The sequence below is a fragment of the Monodon monoceros genome, unplaced genomic scaffold, assembly GCF_005190385.1.
Source record: "Monodon monoceros isolate NGI ecotype Baffin Bay Population unplaced genomic scaffold, NGI_Narwhal_1 Super_Scaffold_2, whole genome shotgun sequence".
NCBI lineage: Eukaryota > Metazoa > Chordata > Mammalia > Artiodactyla > Monodontidae > Monodon > Monodon monoceros.
The window spans coordinates 32475078-32493748 of record NW_021703776.1 but is presented as its reverse complement, the minus strand read 5'-3'; the positions used below and the strand labels follow the sequence as shown (position 1 = coordinate 32493748).

Here is an 18671-nt window from a genome sequence, read left to right as displayed (position 1 = left end):
AGAATGAAAAGAACTGAGGACAGTCTCAGAGACCTCTGGGACAACATTAAATGCACCAACATTCGAATTATAGGGGTCCCAGAAGAAGAAGAGAAAAAGAAAGGGACTGAGAAAATATTTGAAGAGATTATAGTTGAAAACTTCCCTAATATGGGAAAGGAAATAGTCAAGTCCAGGAAGCACAGAGAGTCCCATACAGGATAAATCAAAGGGGAAACATGCCAAGATACATATTAATCAAACTATCAAAAATTAAATACAAAGAAAAAATATTAAAAGCTGCAAGGGAAGAGCAACAAATAACATACTAGAGAATCCCCATGAGGTTAATGGCTGATCTTTCAGCAGAAACTCTGAAAGCCAGAAGGGACTGGCAGGACATATTTAAAGTGATGAAAGGGAAAAACCTACAACCAAGATTACTCTAGCCAGCAAGGATCTCATTCAGATTCAACGGAGAAACTAAAACCTTTAGAGACAAGCAAAAGCTAAGAGAATTCAGCACCACCAAACCAGCTTTACAACAAATGCTAAAGGAACTTCTCTAGGCAGGAAACACAAGAGAAGGAAAAGACCTACAATAACAAACCCAAAACAATTAAGAAAATGGTCATAGGAACATACATATTGATAATTACATTAAATGTAAATGGATTAAATGCTCCAACCAAAAGACATAGACTGGCTGAATGGATACAAAAACAAGACCCGTATATATGCTGTCTACAAGAGACCCACTTCAGACCTAGGGACACATACAGACTGAAAGTGAGGGGATGGAAAAAGATATTCCATGCAAACGGAAATCAAAAGAAAGCTGGAGTAGCAATTCCCATATCAGAAAAAATACACTTTAAAATAAAGACTATTACAAGAGACAAAGAAGGACACTACATAATGATCAAGAGATTAATCCAAGAAGAAGATATAATTGTAAATATTTATGCACCCAACATAGGAGCCCCTCAATACATAAGGCAAATATTAACAGCTATAAAAGGGGAAATGGACAGTAACACAATCATAGTAAGGGACTTGCACAACCCCACTTTCACCAATGGACAGATCATCCAAAATGAAAATAAATAAGGAAACACAAGCTTTAAATGATACATTAAACAAGATGGACTTAATTGGTATTTGTAGGACATTCCATCCAAAAACAACAGGATACACTTTCTTCTCAAGTGCTCATGGAACATTCTCCAGGATAGATCATACCTTGGGCCACAAATCAAACCTTGGTAAAATTAAGAAAATTGAAAGCATATCAAGTATCTTTTCCGACCACAATGCTATGAGACTAGATATCAAGTACAGGAAAAAATTTGTAAAAAATACAAACACACGGAGGCTAAACAATACACTACTTAATAACCAAGAGATCACTGAAGAAATCAAAGAGGAAATCAAAAAATACCTAGAAACAAATGACAATGAAAAACGGTGACCCAAAACCTATGGGATGCAGCAGAGCAGTTTTAAGAGGGAAGTTTATAGCAATACAATCCTACCTCAAGAAACAAGAAACATCTCAAATAAACAAACTAACCTTACACCTAAAGCAATTAGAGAAGAAAGAACAAAAAAACCCCAAAGTTAGGAGAAGGAAAGAAATCATAAAGATCAGGTCAGAAATAAATGAAAAAGAAATGAAGGAAACAATAACAAAGATCAACAAAACTAAAATCTGTTTCTTTGAGAAGATAAAGAAAATTGATAAACCATTAGCCAGACGCATCAAGAAAAAAAGGGAGAAGGAAGAAAAGGGAGAAAAATCTACAAACAATAAATGCTGGAGACGGTGTGGAGAAAAGGGAACCCTCTTTCACTGTTGGTGGGAATGTAAATTGGTACAGCCACTATGGAGAACAGTATGGAGGTTCCTTAAAAAACTACAAATAGAACTACCATACGACCCAGCAATCCCACTACTGGGCATATACCCTGAGAAAACTGTAATTCAAAAAGAGACATGTACCAAAATGTTCATTGCAGCTCTATTTACAATGACTAGGACATGGAAGCAACCTAAGTGTCCATCGACAGATGAATGGAGAAAGAAGATGTGGCACATATATACAATGGAATATTACTCAGCCATGAAAAGAAACGAAATTGAGTTATTTGTAGTGAGGTGGATGGACCTAGAGTCTGTCATACAGAGTGAAGTAAGTCAGAAAGAGAAAAACAAATACTGTATGCTAACACATATATATGGAATCTAAAAAAAGAAAGGAAAAGAAAAGGTCATAAAGAAACTAGGGGTAAGACGGGAATAAAGACACAGACCTACTAGAGAATGGACTTGAGGATATGAGGAGGGGGAAGGGTAAGCTGTGATAAAGTGAGAGAGTGGCATGGACATATATACACTACCAAACGTAAAATATATAGCTAGTGGGAAGCAGCTGCGTAGCACAGGGAGATCAGCTGGGTGCTCTGTGACCACCTAGAGGGGTGAGATAGGGAGGGTGGGAGGGAGGGAGATGCAAGAGGGAAGAGATATGGGAACGTATGTATATGTATAACTGAATCACTTTGTTATAAAGCAGAAACTAACACACCATTATAAAGCAATTATACTCCAATAAAGATGTTAAAAAAATAAAGAATACCTAAATAAATAGGATGTACCTTATTCGTTGATTTAGAGATTGAATATTTTTAAAGGTATAGATTGTCCCCAAATCGATCTATAAATTTAATGCTATTTCAATCAAAATCCCAGCAGTCTTTTTGCATGTGCAGAAATCAACATGCTGATTACAAAATTTATTTGGAAATTTAAAGGACCAAAAATAGACAAAACAATTTTGATAAAAGAACAACAAAGCTGGAAGACCTACAATAGCTAATTTTAAGACAGCAATTAAGACACTGGTAATGACATAACAATGGACTTGTAGGTCAGTGGAACACAATAGAGAGTCTAGAAATAGACCCACACATACCTAGTCAATTGATTTTTGACAAGGTCAGTGTAATTCAATTGGAGAAATGAAAGTCTTTTCAACAAATGGTGTTGGAAAAATTGGATATCCATATGGGAAAAAAAAAAAAGAAATGTGGCCCTTACCTCATACTATATACACGTATAATTTGCCATGAATCTTAGACCAAATGTAAAAACTTAAGCCATAAAACTTCAGAAATAAAAACTGAGGAGAAAATCTTTGTGACCTTAAGGTAGGCAAAAATTTCTGGGAAAGCACTTACTAGTTAAAAAAATGATAAACTGGGCTTTATTGAAATTAAAACCTTTTAAAAGACACCATTTAGAAAATAAAAAGGCAAGACACAGAGTGAAAGAAAATATTCAATACACAGACCTGACAAAGGATGTGCACCCAGAATATATAAAGAACTTTGCAAAATGGTAATTAGACCAAAAAATAAAATAAAATAAAAACTGGACAAAAACTTGAACAGACATTTCAGCAAAAAATAATCAAATGAGAAAATATACATGAAAAATATTCAACATTATTAGTCATCAGGGAAATCCTAAGTAGAACCACAATGAGATACCATTTCACATTCAATGGAATGGCCAGAATTAAAAGGAATAACAATGGTAACTTCTGGTTAGGATATAAAGCAGTTGGATCTCTCTTTCATTCTGAATAAAGTGAAATTGGTACAATCATTTTAGAAAGAAATTTGACAGTTTACTATAATGTTAAACATAATACTTATGACTCAGCATTCTATTCCTACATATTTTTCCAAAAGAAATGAAAATATGACTACAAGAATATCATGTACATGAATGTTCATAACAGCTTTGTTCATAATATTCAAAAAGTGGAAATAACCCAAATGTTCATCAGCAGCTGAATGTATAATCAAATTGTGATTTATATAGGATTGCCAGATGAAATACAGAATTTTCAGTAAAATTTGAATCTCAGATAAATAATAATTTTTAGTATGAGTATATCCCAAGTATTGTATGAAATATACTAAAAAAGTATTCCATTGTTTACATGAAAATCAAAATTAACTGAGCTCCCTGGTTCTTGGTGTGTTTTTGTTTTTGCTAAATCTGGCAACCCAAGATAGATGCACATTGTGAATAAATAGGAGTGAATTACTGATACACACAACATGGATGAATCTCAAAAATTTTATGCTAGATAAAAGAAACAGACCAAAAAAGTACACAATGCAATTATATCAAGGCTGCAGTATACAAGATTAATATACAAAAGTCACTTTTCTATATACCAACAATGAACAAGTAGAATTGGACATTAAAAACACAATACCATTTATATTAGGACTCCAAGAAATGAAATACTTAGGTATAAATCTAACAAGATACATACAAGATTTATATAAAGAAAACTACAAAACTCTGACAAATAAAATCAAAGAATTAAATAAATGGAGAGGTAGTCCATATTCATGGAAAGGAAGAGGTCAATATTGTCAAAACGTCAGTTCTTCCAACTTGATCTATAGATTCTATGCAATCTGAATCGAAATCCCAGAAGTTATTTTGTGGATATCAACAAACTGATTCTCAAGTTTATGTGGAAAGGCAAAAGACCAAGAATAGCCAACACGATGTGGAAGAAGAACAAAGTTAAAAGACTACACTATCCAACTTTCCAAGACTTACTATAAAGCTACAGTAATCAAGGCAGTACAGTATTGGTGAAAGAAAAACAAATAGATCAATTCAACAGAGTCCAGATAGTGTTTCTTTTAAAGATACCAGTGCATTCAAAAAATGTCTTTAAAACTTTGAAAATCGGTTCAGATTATTATTAATCTTCCTTAAAATCCTTGATTATCCTATGTTCTCAGGTCTTTTAGTCCTAGCCAAATTTTTCTTAGGGCTTCTCTTCACTACACTCTTTTAAAATAGTTGTTTGTTTTTACAAAGAACAAATCATAAGTCAATACCAGCCAGGCTGAAGTAGAGATTAAGCTGGCATTAAAACACAACTGTGATTGCCATTTCCTGTTCTAATCATCTAACCATGCTGCCTTCTGTTTCTGTTTTCTTTCCTATTTTTCATTAGAAATTTAATACCTTGGTAGGGGAAAAAGGAGCTCAAATGAGTGGAGGACAGAAACAGAATCGCGATTGCTCGAGCTTTAGTTCGAAACCCGAAGACCCCGATCTTAGATGAGGCTACTTCTGCCCTAGATACAGAAAGCGAATCAGTGGTTCAAGCCACACTGGAGAAGGTGAGAAGATTCATTTATTATTTTCATATTCCTCGTTCAACATTATTTTTAAATACAAGAAAGTATAGCTCAATAGCGGATTATTTATTAATTTCAGAGCCTTCCTTAAGGTATGGATGCAGTGATTTGGAAGAAAGAACAAGATGCTATACTTAGTGTTAAAAATATATATGAGGCTCACATCCAAGCAAGCATCCCATATATACCTCCATTCCAACAGGTCTGCACTTTCCACCTCCCCAGAGTAATTCCACACCCCTACCACCATCACAATTATAATCGCATCCACCCTTTGTCTCTTCCATATACACCCGTGGGATTTTCTTCTCTGGCCATTTTTTCCTCTTTGGGCAACCCTAGAGTATTCATATTAACTTAATTTCACTTTAAGTGGAGAAGCATACAGTGTGGTTTCCCTTGACCTTGAACCATCCTCCTTCAACAGCCCTGGGGCCCTCACACCGACTTCCTGCTCATTGCAAGCTGTTGCACATGCTTCATGGCCACAATGCAGAATTGGCCCTTTACCATATTGCACTGCATCAGGGAGGGTAGTTAGTGGTGGTGATATGAAAAGCCACAGAATACTTTTTTCAGTGCCCGAACACTCTTTTAAATCATAACCTTCAAACCCTTCAGAAGGCTTAATGGAACTTTTTACTTTGTGCTTGTCTGAAAATGGGTTGTGTTCTTCTCTCGAAGAAAATTACAGGCTTTTCTTTTTAAACACTGATTTTGTGTGACCAGAAATGGATACTGGCAGCCAGACTGCCCACTGCTTATTGAAAAATCTATTAGTTACTATTATCAACTTACAGATCAGATTTTATAAGTTTTTACCGTTGTTTCCATCTCAAATGATGAGAGTGCCCCATGTTACTCATGATATTTCTTATTTTCATAAAATAAGCAAGTGATATGAAAATCCATGTTCATTGTGGACACTTTGCCAGTTTGGTTCATTTTGGTGGAGAAGAAACGATGATTCCCTCAAAAGCATGTCTCATACTTTATTCATTTTTTTATACTTAGTAACTAGGACAGGGCTCTATTTATAGAATACACTCAAATTGTGTTTATTAACTGTGATGTTTAGTTACTTAGGGCTTGAATGTACCGAAAAATGATTACACTTAACCATCTCAAATTACAGTTTTTCTAGTTTTATTGAGATATAATTGATATACATATATAAGATTTTTTTAAAATACTGTAATAGGCTGTGAAGTTGTTTAGAGGTTAAATGTTGTACCCATTGTCTTTTCATCCAATATGTTAATCACTTCAGGCAATCAAAACTTGTTCAGACTTTTAAAATAAACAGTTGCTTAATGACATGATAAACTAATAAATATTTTTTTCCTACTGGTTGAAATGAAATCTATATCATAAGTGAAAACAAAAGAATACAAAATGTTTGTAAACTATTATTCCAAGTATATATTTTTAAAATTCAATTATGTTACTGTTTTCCAGTTTTTAAAGGGTGTAATTAAATCAACATTGTAGAGATGTATGGGTGTGAAACTGCTTTAAATAGACTTTGCTGATCTTTTATGGAGTGAGGGTAAATGGTAGCAAATGAGGTGACAAGTAGTGCAGTAAACTCATGAAATACATATGCTTCAGTATATAATTGACTTGTGGTGAAGAGGAGAGTTAAAATACAGGCAAGGAAATGAACACTCTAGTGCCATGACAGTCCTGTACACCCACTACACAGATGGTGGTTGCAGAACCAAGTCTTTAAAGAGGTCCCCACCTAAGGAGGGTAGGGCATTCAACAGGTCTTGTTTCTGCTCATCTGTCTAAGAACTCTCAGATGCTGTGGCATGACATGGCCTAACCCACAGCAGTTGACAGATTGTTTTATAGCTCAAAATACCATGTAAACCACTAACCAACAAAGAGGGAACAATAAAATGTATTATTTCTTACTGGTGAATGCTGCATCCACCTCCCTCCACAGCCAGCCTTCAGATATCCTCCCAGCCCCTCCTCTCCATTACCTCATTGTCTTCCTTTCATATGAAACTCTAGAACCAGTAGAACTAATCTATAGTGATAAAAAAAAAATCAGATCAATAGTTTACTGGGGCAGGGGGTGAGTTTTGATTGAAAAGGGGCATGAGGGAAATATCACTCTTGTTCTCACTTGGATTATTGCAATAGCTGTCTCTCATGCCCACTTCAATCTGTTCTCAACACCGCAGCCAGACGGCGTTATTAAAATGTGAATTTGATCATGTCGTTCTTCTGCTTCAAATCCTTCAATGCCTCCTTATTTCACTTCTTACTCTAAGTAAAAACCAAATTCCTTACAGTAGCTACAAGGTTCTATGGAGTTGGGCACCAAGCTCCTCCTGGAACCTGACACCCTACCACTCTACCCCACATTGGCTGCCCCTTAAACATACCTTAACACTTTTCATCAGCTAACATACTATATATGTATTTGTTTATTTTGTTATCTCCCTTCCTCCACTGGAATATCTACTCTTTGTTGTCAAAGGCAATAATTGGTTAACTGCAGCATACCCAGCGTTAGAACAATGCCTGGCCACTATTAGACAGCCAATAAATATTTGTTGAATAGTATCTGGATGAGTGTGATACAGAATAGTTCCAAGGCCTGAAGTGCTCTTTTCTGGACTTCTTAGTTTAGGCTTGCTGCAATCTAGTTTTGCTTCACTAATCTTGTTCAAGAGGAGGACTTAGGATTAGTGGATAAAGATCTATACTGCAAGCTATGGAGTTCCACTCTGCTACTTGTTTAGACCCAGCATGCCAATGCAGCAGGCTTCCAGGTTATCCTACCATGAGGAGTCGTGGCAGTGAACACCTGCAGGCCCCTGGGGAAGCAGAGGAAGCCCACACTGATTTTAGGATAAAGCCTGTAAAAGCTCTTTGAAATGTTAAAAGTAGTATGCAAATCTAAGGAATAATTATTATTAAGGGAGATTCAGCTACACCACATTAATGGAGTACCTTTAAAAAGACCCTTTGCTAATTATGAAAGATGGGTTTCCATCACAGCTTTATTCTTTGAAGAGACTGAGCTGCTTTGTTGCAGCCCTCATAGGCTTTTCTTTATCATCACTTCTCTTTCTCATGTGATGCATTGTTTGTCTTCCTCTGAGGTGACTTACATTATGTTTATACCACTTGGAGAATTAATAAGTAAATTGGTATATTACATTAAGCTGTGGGTTACCTTATTATATTAAGCCCAAGAAGTGGTTATCCAAAGCTGAAGTTAGGTTAATTATTACACATACACACACACACACTCACACATGTTTTGGTGTGTCTGTCAGATATCTTACTTTCTCTTTATATATGGAATTGGGAATTTTTTAGATTTTTTCTTTTTCTTTTCCTTTTTTTTTTTTAACCATTTGTAGCAATACTATAATAGTTGGGAACAGAAAGGGGATTGCTGCAAGGGGATTTCCTTGGCTGGAATTTAGCCAGGAGAACAAAGGCAACACAGAGAATACCTCATCCCAAAGTATCATGGGACATTTTACAAGCTTGCTTAATCAAGCTCACATTTATAAGGCTTGGTGTTAAATTATAGGCCACTAACTTCTTTTAGGATAGCACTTCTCCCCCTTTGATAGATCAGGGTCCCATTGAGAATCTGACTAAGAAAGGGAAAAATAAACCACTGTAACTCTTCTGAAAAATCTAAAAGTGCACTTGTACAGAAAGATTTATATATAATATTGAGGGGTTCACAGACCCCCTGAAGCCATTCATAAGTCATTATTTTAGGTGTAATAAAGGAACAAATGAACAATAATAACTAATGCTTACAAGAACCCAATGCGATTCGTACATTTATTCTCCTATTTTACAGATGTGCAAACTGAAGCACATAGATTGAGTAGTAGCTAGGAAGCAATGAAGTCAGAACCTGGACCCAGACAGTCAGCCCTCTAGCTCATTCATATAACCACCATGGTATATTGCCTCAAGATTATACACCTGCTAGGGTTTGAAGCTAAATTTGAAACCAGATTGCTCTTAAACTAGCCTCTTATAGACTTACTTATATGACCCTGCAACTCCACTTCTGGACATGTAACCAAAAAAATTGAAAGGAGAGACTCAAACAGATACGTGTGTATACCAATGTTCACAGTAGCATCATTCACAATAGCTGAAAGGTAGAAACAACGCAAATGTCCATTGACAGATGAATGGATGAACAAAATGTGGTATGTACATACAATGGAATAGTACTCAGTCTTAAAACGGAAGGAAGTTCTGACGCATGCTACAAGATGGATGACCCTAGAAGGCATATGCTAACTGAAATAAGACAGACACAAAAAGACAAATATTGTGTGATTACACTTATATGAGATACCTAGAATAGTAAAATTCATAGACAGAAAGTAGAATAGAGGTTACCAGGGGCTAAGGGAAGGGAGAATCAGGAGTTATGGTTTAAAGGGTACAGAGTTTCAGTATAGGATGAAGAAAAAGTTCTGGAGATGGAGAGTGATGATGGTTACACAACAATGTGAATATACATGAAACCACTAAAGTACACTTAAAAATGTTTAAATTGCTTTAAAATTTTATGTTATGTTATTTTACCACACAAAAAAAGAATGATCTAAGCCTGAGCATAAAAGGATAGTGACACAGAAGGAATTGACCTCTCAGATCCAGGAGGACCCTACCTTTAAAAATGGTTAGAATGACAGCACAGCAAATATAGCCAATATTTTATAATAGCTTTATATGGAGTATAATCTATAAAAATATTGAATCACTATGTTGTACAACTGAAACTAATATAATATTGTAAGTCAGGTGTATGTCAATAAAAAATAGTTTTAATGGTTAGAATGGTAAATTTCATGTTATCTGTACTTTACCAGCATTAAAAAAAAAAACTATTTTCTATACAAAACCACACTGCCTTCTTAGAAAAGAAACTCAAACTGTACCCCAAATTGAAGCTGCTATGTAGGACTGTAATAGACTATTTTTTGTCCCCTTAAGCTGCTTATTTTGACCCTGTTGTATATATAGCTAGTAAATTTTTCTACCACAAATGAATTTAAATCATTATTACTTAGCAGGACATTTCAAAGTCTTTAAAAAACATAGGAAAAAAACTAAAAAATATACAGAAAGTTATTTTCCCATGATACGGATACTTATCTTAGTGATTTCTGTGAATTTAAATTATTCCTAAGCTTTGTCCTCCCCCACAAATAAGGAAAACTCCTATATAAAATATTGATTATCCTAACTCTTACCAAATAAGACATCTTTAATGTATTGTTTATTGGTCAGCACTCTGAGCTAGGTAAGACAGTTTTGCCTCCTAGAAGAAAGATGAGCTAATTATTGTAGTGTTTTTTAATTCACTGTTTACTTCATCGTTTGCTTTTTGTTGTAAACTTCACCACAAATAGTAGCTTTTTAATAAATTTAAGAGAAGGGAAATGGTATTAAGTGACTATAAATAATTTTATTATCTTCAGTTGTTTAAGTTTTTTAGAAGTGAGAATGAAGAGATTCCAGGCTATAAAAAGAAAACATTGTACTATAGTGTACTATTCCAAGTTCCTAATTAGGTAGTACACATGGCTTCAACTCAGCAAAGAGTTTAGATTTTGAATGTGTTTTCTTTTCTAAAGGGTCTTAACCTAAGCATGCATACATATTCACATGCAAGTTGAAAGGAAGAGATTGGTGAGGAAGTGAGTCCCTTATTAAATATAGCTTCTAAGTGCCTGAAATTTTTCTTTTTGTCACCATGTTTTACAAAAGAAAAAGCATTCTCAGACAGGCGTAGTGATATGACAGTAATTCCATATTGTTCAGCTACGGTACCAATATTGACCCAGAAGAATGCCAAGCCAATTGGCTTTCAACATCATAATGATGTAGTTAAGACACCAAAAATCCTGTATTCCCCATATAACTACCACAGAGACTTTCTTATAGCAGATGATCAGTTAAAATTTGGTAGCTAAAAGACGTGGAAATTTGTTAAAGAGTAGTGAGAGATTTGCCAGACTGTATTTTTGAAGTATTGGGTTACTAGGGTTTTCCAGGAGCCTCTTGAGGTATGAAAGAAGGTGGGGAGGTGAGGTAGATGAGCAGGTAGGGCTGCACCTCCCCCCACCCCCACCATCAACAATTCATATAGAGAAGTTACTCATTAACCTGTATGGTTTATTTACATATATCAAGTTTCCACATGTGCTTTCATTTGATGAAAGGATTTTTCATCTTAAAAGAGTTTGAAGACCATAGGACTGCATCATGGAGCAAATGTTATCAGTGGGCCCCAAGTCCACCTGAGGCAAATTTCTAGGAGTCAGTCAGTGGGAACTTGTGGTCCCATAGGTTTCCCACCTCATGCTTTCTGTGAGACACTAGAACTCTGTGTTTCCAGGCTTCTCCAGAGAGTATATTACCCCTGTTAACTGACCCAGCAGTCAAATGCAGGCCCTCTCAAATGCTCACAGCTTTGCATTGTTCTCCTTTCTTTTCCTGTTGCCCACACTTATTCAAGGCCCATGGCCACCAATGGTGAGAAACTAGCTGGTCTCCTCAGGCCCTTATCTCTGCCCTAGCAATTCTGGGAGGAATGTTTTAAAGCACCCTCTATTTCAAAATCCAAGCTAATTACCTGATGATTTATGGTTGTGTATGGAATTGTGAAGTAATCTGAAAATGCCAGCAGTGTCAAGTAGAGATCTTCCTGTTGACCTTTCTTTGGTCATATAACTAATTGTTTGGCTTTTAGCTTTGTATATAAACTGTGAAGGAGGAGAGGAGATGCTAGGAAATCCTTTCAAATTGGTACTTTCTAGAAGAAATAATAGCAACAAAGACATATTGAAAATCTATCACACCTAGGCATCTGAGGAAAACAGTGGAATGGATTGCACTGCCTTCCTTATCTTTACAGTAATTCTTGCTAAAAGACAAAGCATATGCTCTAATTTCTTTGATCAGTTTTCTAAGAGGCCTTGGCTTCCAAAATCTCTTCTCTGTTTTAAGTCTGAAATGATTAGTTTGGAAATTGTTTTTTCCCCTATGGCTATTATATCAGTTTTAGGTCACACATATGATGTAGTGAAGTTGTATTCTTGTAGTGTACTTTATAGTACCTTAAGTGTGTATGGTACTTGTAGGCTCATTTGATAGGCCTTTGGAGCAGTTTTTCCCTTTTAAAGTATTAGGTATTTCTGTAATTTATTTCATATACTCAGACACTAATTCATGATATAACAAATTAAATTGTAACATAACAAAGACTTTATTCAAATGTTTGTAGTTTAGACCAGGAGCCTGGCAGCATAAAGATGATACAAATGGGTAAGCTCAGGCCGTTCCCGTCTGGGGAACATCAATGCACACTAAGGCACAAATGTAGAAATGGTCATCGCTTATTGTCAGTTTTCAGGTGTCAGACAACAGTATGAACTTTCGCAAAATAAGTAAACCTGCACCATGTGTAATACCTAATAAGTGAAGAAATATGAGAATATATGTGTATAAAAATGCCTGTGAGCCCCTCTTTGAAGACGAGAAGGGCTAGAATAGTACAAACCTGCACCAGGAAACCTTGTGATTCTGATTCTGTCACAAGAGGCCGCACACCATTCTCCACCTTTTCTAGTTGCAATCTCCTAATTGTTTGATTTTACAGCATTCTCTCTCCCCACATTCTCCTTTGAGTATGATGTGTTATATGTGCCCTTTTATATTTTTAAATTAAACTTCATATGCATTAATTTGTTTTAAGAAATGTTTGCTAGTACTGTGAAAACCATTGAGCTAATTGGTAACATAGCTTCATCAATAAGGTTTGAGCTCTGTTTGCTTTTAGGAAATAATATTTGTAACCTCAAGGAAATGTAATTGAATCAATGGGAGAGATATGGGCCAGGAGCCTGGGTGTCTGGGTGTTTTCACTTTTGCAGTGATAGTTCTTCTAATGCATTCCCACTCAACAACAGTGTTCTTAACATTCTCTTTTAAGGCACTGTAATTAAGTCCTAGGGTCTCCAAGACCCAAAATAGAATTCAAACTTCAAGTTTGAATGAGAGAAGGGGAATCAGTATAGGCTGAATGTCTTACCCCTAAAAACTAGGCACATCAGACAAACCCAAACTGAGGGACCTTCTATCAAGTATGTGACAGGTATTCCTCAAAGCTGTCAAGTACCTCAAAAATAAGAACTATCTGAAAAATTGTCCCAGCCAAGAGGAGCCTAAGGAGACATGATGACTAAATGCAATGTGATATTCTGTAGAGGATTCTGGAACAGAAAAAGGATAATAGGTAAAAATTAAGGATATCTGAATAAAGTTTGGAGTCTAGTTAATAATTAGTTTTATATTATTTTGTTAGTTGTAACAAAAGCACTATAGAAATCTCAGATGTTGACCCTGGAGTATACTATGTGCAGGGTACATGGATATTGTACTACCTTTGCAAATTTTTTATAAGTCTAAAATTATTGTAAAATAAAAATTTTATTTAAAAAAACTAAAATGAAAAAGCTAACTACATTTTTTACTAATTTTTCATACCATTCATAAGAATGTTTCTATATAAGCAAGGCTTAGAATTACCACATAAAAGTAAATAAGAGACTGAGGAAAACAAAAAGCAAAGAATAAAAACTCATTCCCCAAATATTATCCAGTCATCAGTTTAATAAAATGTCTATGTATTTGGCAATATGAAAAATAAAGGAAGCACTAAGCATTGTAGTACTTAGACCTCTCTTCTACTGCAGAGTATGTTACACATAAATATCATCTATAGAAACTCACATATGTCCATTATCAGACCTTGCTGAAGTTAAGAAAAAGAAATCTTCCTACCTACAATGCAGTTAATTGCTCCTCAATACACTTTTTCATTATATTTACATAACATTCATTAAAATGTCTCCGTCTCATTGGGGATTCTTGCAGAACTTCAAGAATGGCCAGCTGGGTTGCTGTATACCGATGTTTCTTTTGTTTGACTTTCTTTTTCTTAGCAGTTTTTTTGAGGTTTAATTGACTTACAAAAAAACTGCACATACTAAAGTATACAATTGGAAAAGTTTGGGCATGTATGTATACCTGTGAAGCCATCACCACAGTCAAGCTTGTCAACCAATCACTCCCAAAAATTTTTGCATGCTTTTTGTAATCACTGCATCCCAACCTTCCCAATGCTTCTTCCCTGACTCTTAACAGCCACTGATTTGTTTACTGCCACTATAGACTAGTGTGTATTTTCTAGGGCTTTATGTAAATGAAATCGGACAGTATGTATCCTGTTCTGTCTGGCTCCTTTCACTAAGCATAATTGTTTTGAGACTCGTGCATGTTGTGGAATGTATTAGTAGTTCCTTCCTTTTTTGTTGATGAATGGTATTCCATTATATGGATATACCACAGTTTGAGCTATTGGTATTGATGCCCACTTGAGTTATTTGGTTTGTTTGCAGGTTTTAAATATTATAGGTAAGGCTGCTCTGAACATTCACGTGTAAGTCTTTCTGTGGACATGAGCTTTTATTTCTCTTGGGTAATACCTAGGATTTGAATGGGTGAATCTTATGATAGGAGTATGTTTAACTTTTTAATTAAGTGCAAAACTATTTTCCTTTTACGTTCCTATAATATATGAGCATTCCAGCTACTCCACATACTTGTCAATACTTGACATATCCAGGAATTTTGATTTTAGAAATATGTAGTGGTGTCTTATTTTTCTTTTAATCTGAGTTATCCCGATGACTAATTATGTTGAGCATTTTTATGTGCTTATTGACCATCCATATCTCTTCTTTGTTAAAGTGTCTGTTCACATGTTATGCTCATACCATTTTTTGATTGGTCATTTGTTTTCTTGTCTTTGAGTTTTGAGAGTTCTTTATATATTCTTTACATTATGGATATAAGGATTTTATCAGATAACTGATTGGAAAATATTTCTTCTCATCTGGGACTTGTCTTTCCATCCTGTTACAAGGATCTTCCAAAGAACAGAAGTCTTTGATTTTGAAGAAGTTCAATTTATCATTTTTTCTTTTGTAAATCAAGCTTTTAGTGTTCTGTTTAAGAAATCTTTGCCAAATCCAAGATCACAAATATTTTCCCCTATGTTTTCTTCTACCAGTATTATAGTTTTAGTTTTACATTTAGGTTTATGATAAATTTTGTGTTAATTTCTGTTCATGGTGTTTTGTATGGTGAGAAGTTTGTTTCGTTGTTGTTTTGTTTTATTTTGTTTGCACATTGCAGTTGTTCCAGCAATATTTGTTGAAAGGACTGTTTTTCTGCATGGAACTGCCTTTACACATTTGTAGAAAATCAGTTTGTCCACATATGTATGGGTCTATCTTTGGACTCTCTGTTATACTGATGTCTCTATGGCTTATTTTCCTTCTTTATATATAATTGATTTTTGCTTGGATCTTTATTATTTCCTTTCTTCTGCTTACTTTAAATTTAACTTGCTCTTCCCTCTTTGTTTTCTGAGGTTGAATCTGAGGTCATTTACTTGAGAAGTGTTATTTGGTTTCCAAGCATTTTGGGATTTTCCAGAGATGTTTCTATATTGAATTCTAATTTAACAATTTTGTTGTCAGAGAACATACTTTGTATGACTTGAGTTTTTAAAAATTTATTAAGACTTGCTTTATGACACAGAATATGGTCTATCTTGGTAAATATTCTATGTAGACTTGGAAATGATGTGCATTTGCTGTTGTTGGGTGAAGTGTTCTATGAATATCAATTATGTGAAGTCAGTTAATAGTGTTATTCAAGTCTTCCTTATCCTTATAGATTCTCTGTGTACTAGTTCTATAAATTATTGAGAGAGGGATATTGAATTCTCCAACTATTATTGTAGATTGGATTTGTCCTTGCATTTGTATCCATTTTGGTGTCATGTATTTTGGATCTCTGTTATGATGGGCATAAACATTCAGGATTGTCAGGTCCTCTTGATGAATTGATCCCTCTATCATTATGAAGTAAACTTCTCTACTCTGGTTATGTCCTTTGCTCCTCAGTCTTCTTTTTCTGATACTCATATAGCCCACCCCAGCTCTCTTTTACTTAGAGTTATGATGGTATGTCTTTTTCCATCCTTTTTTTTTTTTTTTTCATCCTTTTAATGTAGACCTATTTGTGTCTTTATTTTAAAAATGTGTTTCTTGTAGGTGGCATACAGTTGGTTCTTGGCTTTGTATTCAGTCTGACAATCCTTGACTTAATTGGAGTATTTAGACCATCTACATTTAATGTGATTATTGATATGAATTAATTTAAATAGATCATCTTTGCTATTTTTCTGCCGTTGCTCCTGTTTTCCTCATGTTCTCCCTTCACTTGGATTACCTGAGTACTTTTTATGATTCCTTTTCATCTCTTTTGTAACTTTATTTGCTATAACTCTTTGTTATTTCAGTGATGCGTTTAGGGTTTATAGTATATACCTTTAACTTATCACCATCTACCCTCAAATGATATTACATCACCTCTCACAGAGTAAAAAGAACTTACATTAGTATACTTCCGTTCCTCCATTTCTGGCATTCAAGCTATTATTATTATAATTATCTAATTATCTAATAGTAATATACATGTGTTATAAACTTATATATGTATTATAAACGCAATGCTACATTGTTTTCACTGTTGTTGTTTTCTCTTTTTTTGCTTAAATCATCATTTATTTTTAAAGAGATTTAAATAATAAGGAAAAAATGATATAATTTCTCATGTATTTACCATTTCCAGTGCTATTTATTTCTTTAATGTCCTTGTCTGCTAAATTTTACATCTGTGTTAGTTCTGGAGCAGTCTCCATTAATTGATTTTTCTCCTTGTTATTAGTTGTATTTTCTAGCTTTTTTGCATGCCTGGCCGTTTTTTATTGGGTGTCAAAAATTGCGAATTGGGCTTCCCTGGTGGCGCAGTGGTTTAGAGTCCGCCTGCCGATGCAGGGGACACGGGTTCATGCCCCGGTCCGGGAAGATCCCACATGCCGTGGAGCGGCGGGCCCGTGAGCCATGGCCACTGAGCCTGCGCGTCTGGAGCCTGTGCTCCGCAACGGGAGAGGCCACAACAGTGAGAGGCCCGTGTACCGCAAAAAAAAAAAAAAAAAAAAAATTGTGTATTTTACCTTGTAGGGTTCTGGTTATTTTTATATTCTTAGAAATATTCCTGACTTTTGCTGAGAGGTGCAACTTTTACTTAGAAACAAGTTGACATTTTTTCTTTGCTTTTAATTTTTGTTAGGCTAGACCAGAGCTATTTTTAGTCTAAAGCAAAGTATTCTCCACTATGGAGGCAGGACTCTTTTGAGCACTCTACCCAATGCCCCCGTGAATTATAAAGTTTCGCAGTCATGCTGGTTGGAACAGGTATGATACCCTCTAATCCTTTCAGGTGCCTCCTTCTCTAGCCTTGAGTAGTTTCCACATTCTTCTACAGTCAGTTCTCCATTGAATACTTGAGAGGGATCCTCTAAAGACTTCCCAAGTTCTCTCTGCATTTTTTTCCTCTCTAGCACTCTTCTGTGTGAACTCTTGCTGTCTTGGTCTTCCCAGACCCTTAACCCCATCTCCTTAACTCAGCAAGTCAACCAACTCCACTTGCATTCCTCCTCCACACACTGCACCCTGAAAATTCTTTCAAGGAAATAAACTGGGGCAATTGTAGTACTCAGTGTTTCAAGGGGTCACTGTGCTTCATTGCCTAATAAATATTCAGTGTTTTGAAAACCATTTTCCCAGTTGTTTTCTTTGTTTCAGGTGGGAGAATAAATCTTATCCTTGATACTCCATCTTGGTTCAAAGGAAAATTCTGTCTTTTATTTTATACAATTGACTGTTCATTTTTTGAGGCACTGCCTTGGTATTCTCCTTTCCCAATATATTTATTTCTTATATTTTACAAAACTCAGAAATCACCCATTTTTAAAATCATACAGTATAAACTATTAGAGAGTAGAGTTTATAAATATTATTTAAATGAAGTATATATTATAGAATTGAAAATAGCTCTTTGGTATGCATGCTCAGTATTGTAAGATCACTATTAAGGATCAGTAATTTTCATCATTACCTGCATTTCAACACAAGGAGTTTAAATAGTTCTACTTTGTTCATGTGTAAAACTGTTTACAGAAGTGTACAAAAAGAGTAGGCCGAATGAAAAGCCTACACTTAGTGCTGGTGTAAGGTACAGGAAAAGAAAACTTGTAGGGTATAAGAAGCAGTCAATGCAAAGGGCTTTAGTCACATTAACAGGAAGACATCTCACAGAGATGCAGCGGGGTTTGTGGACTTAAAGCATTCAAAGGACCTGAGTGTGCGTTTCAGCATTACCACCTGCCTGCTATGTGGACTGACATCCATTACATAACTTCCTGAGCCTCAGTTTCTCTATCTCTTAGAGGAAAATAAGCA

The 18671-nt window shown here is 35.2% G+C and overlaps 1 protein-coding gene across 1 annotated transcript in view; it reads left to right on the top strand.

Moving 5' to 3' along the window:
- The window catches only part of ABCB5 (ATP binding cassette subfamily B member 5), a 137268-nt gene that overhangs the window by 54404 nt on the left and 64193 nt on the right, over positions 1–18671 (top strand). Inside the window, 2 exon segments of the mRNA XM_029233047.1 lie at positions 5034–5086; positions 5088–5202. Coding sequence (XP_029088880.1) covers positions 5034–5086; positions 5088–5202 — 168 coding nt within the window.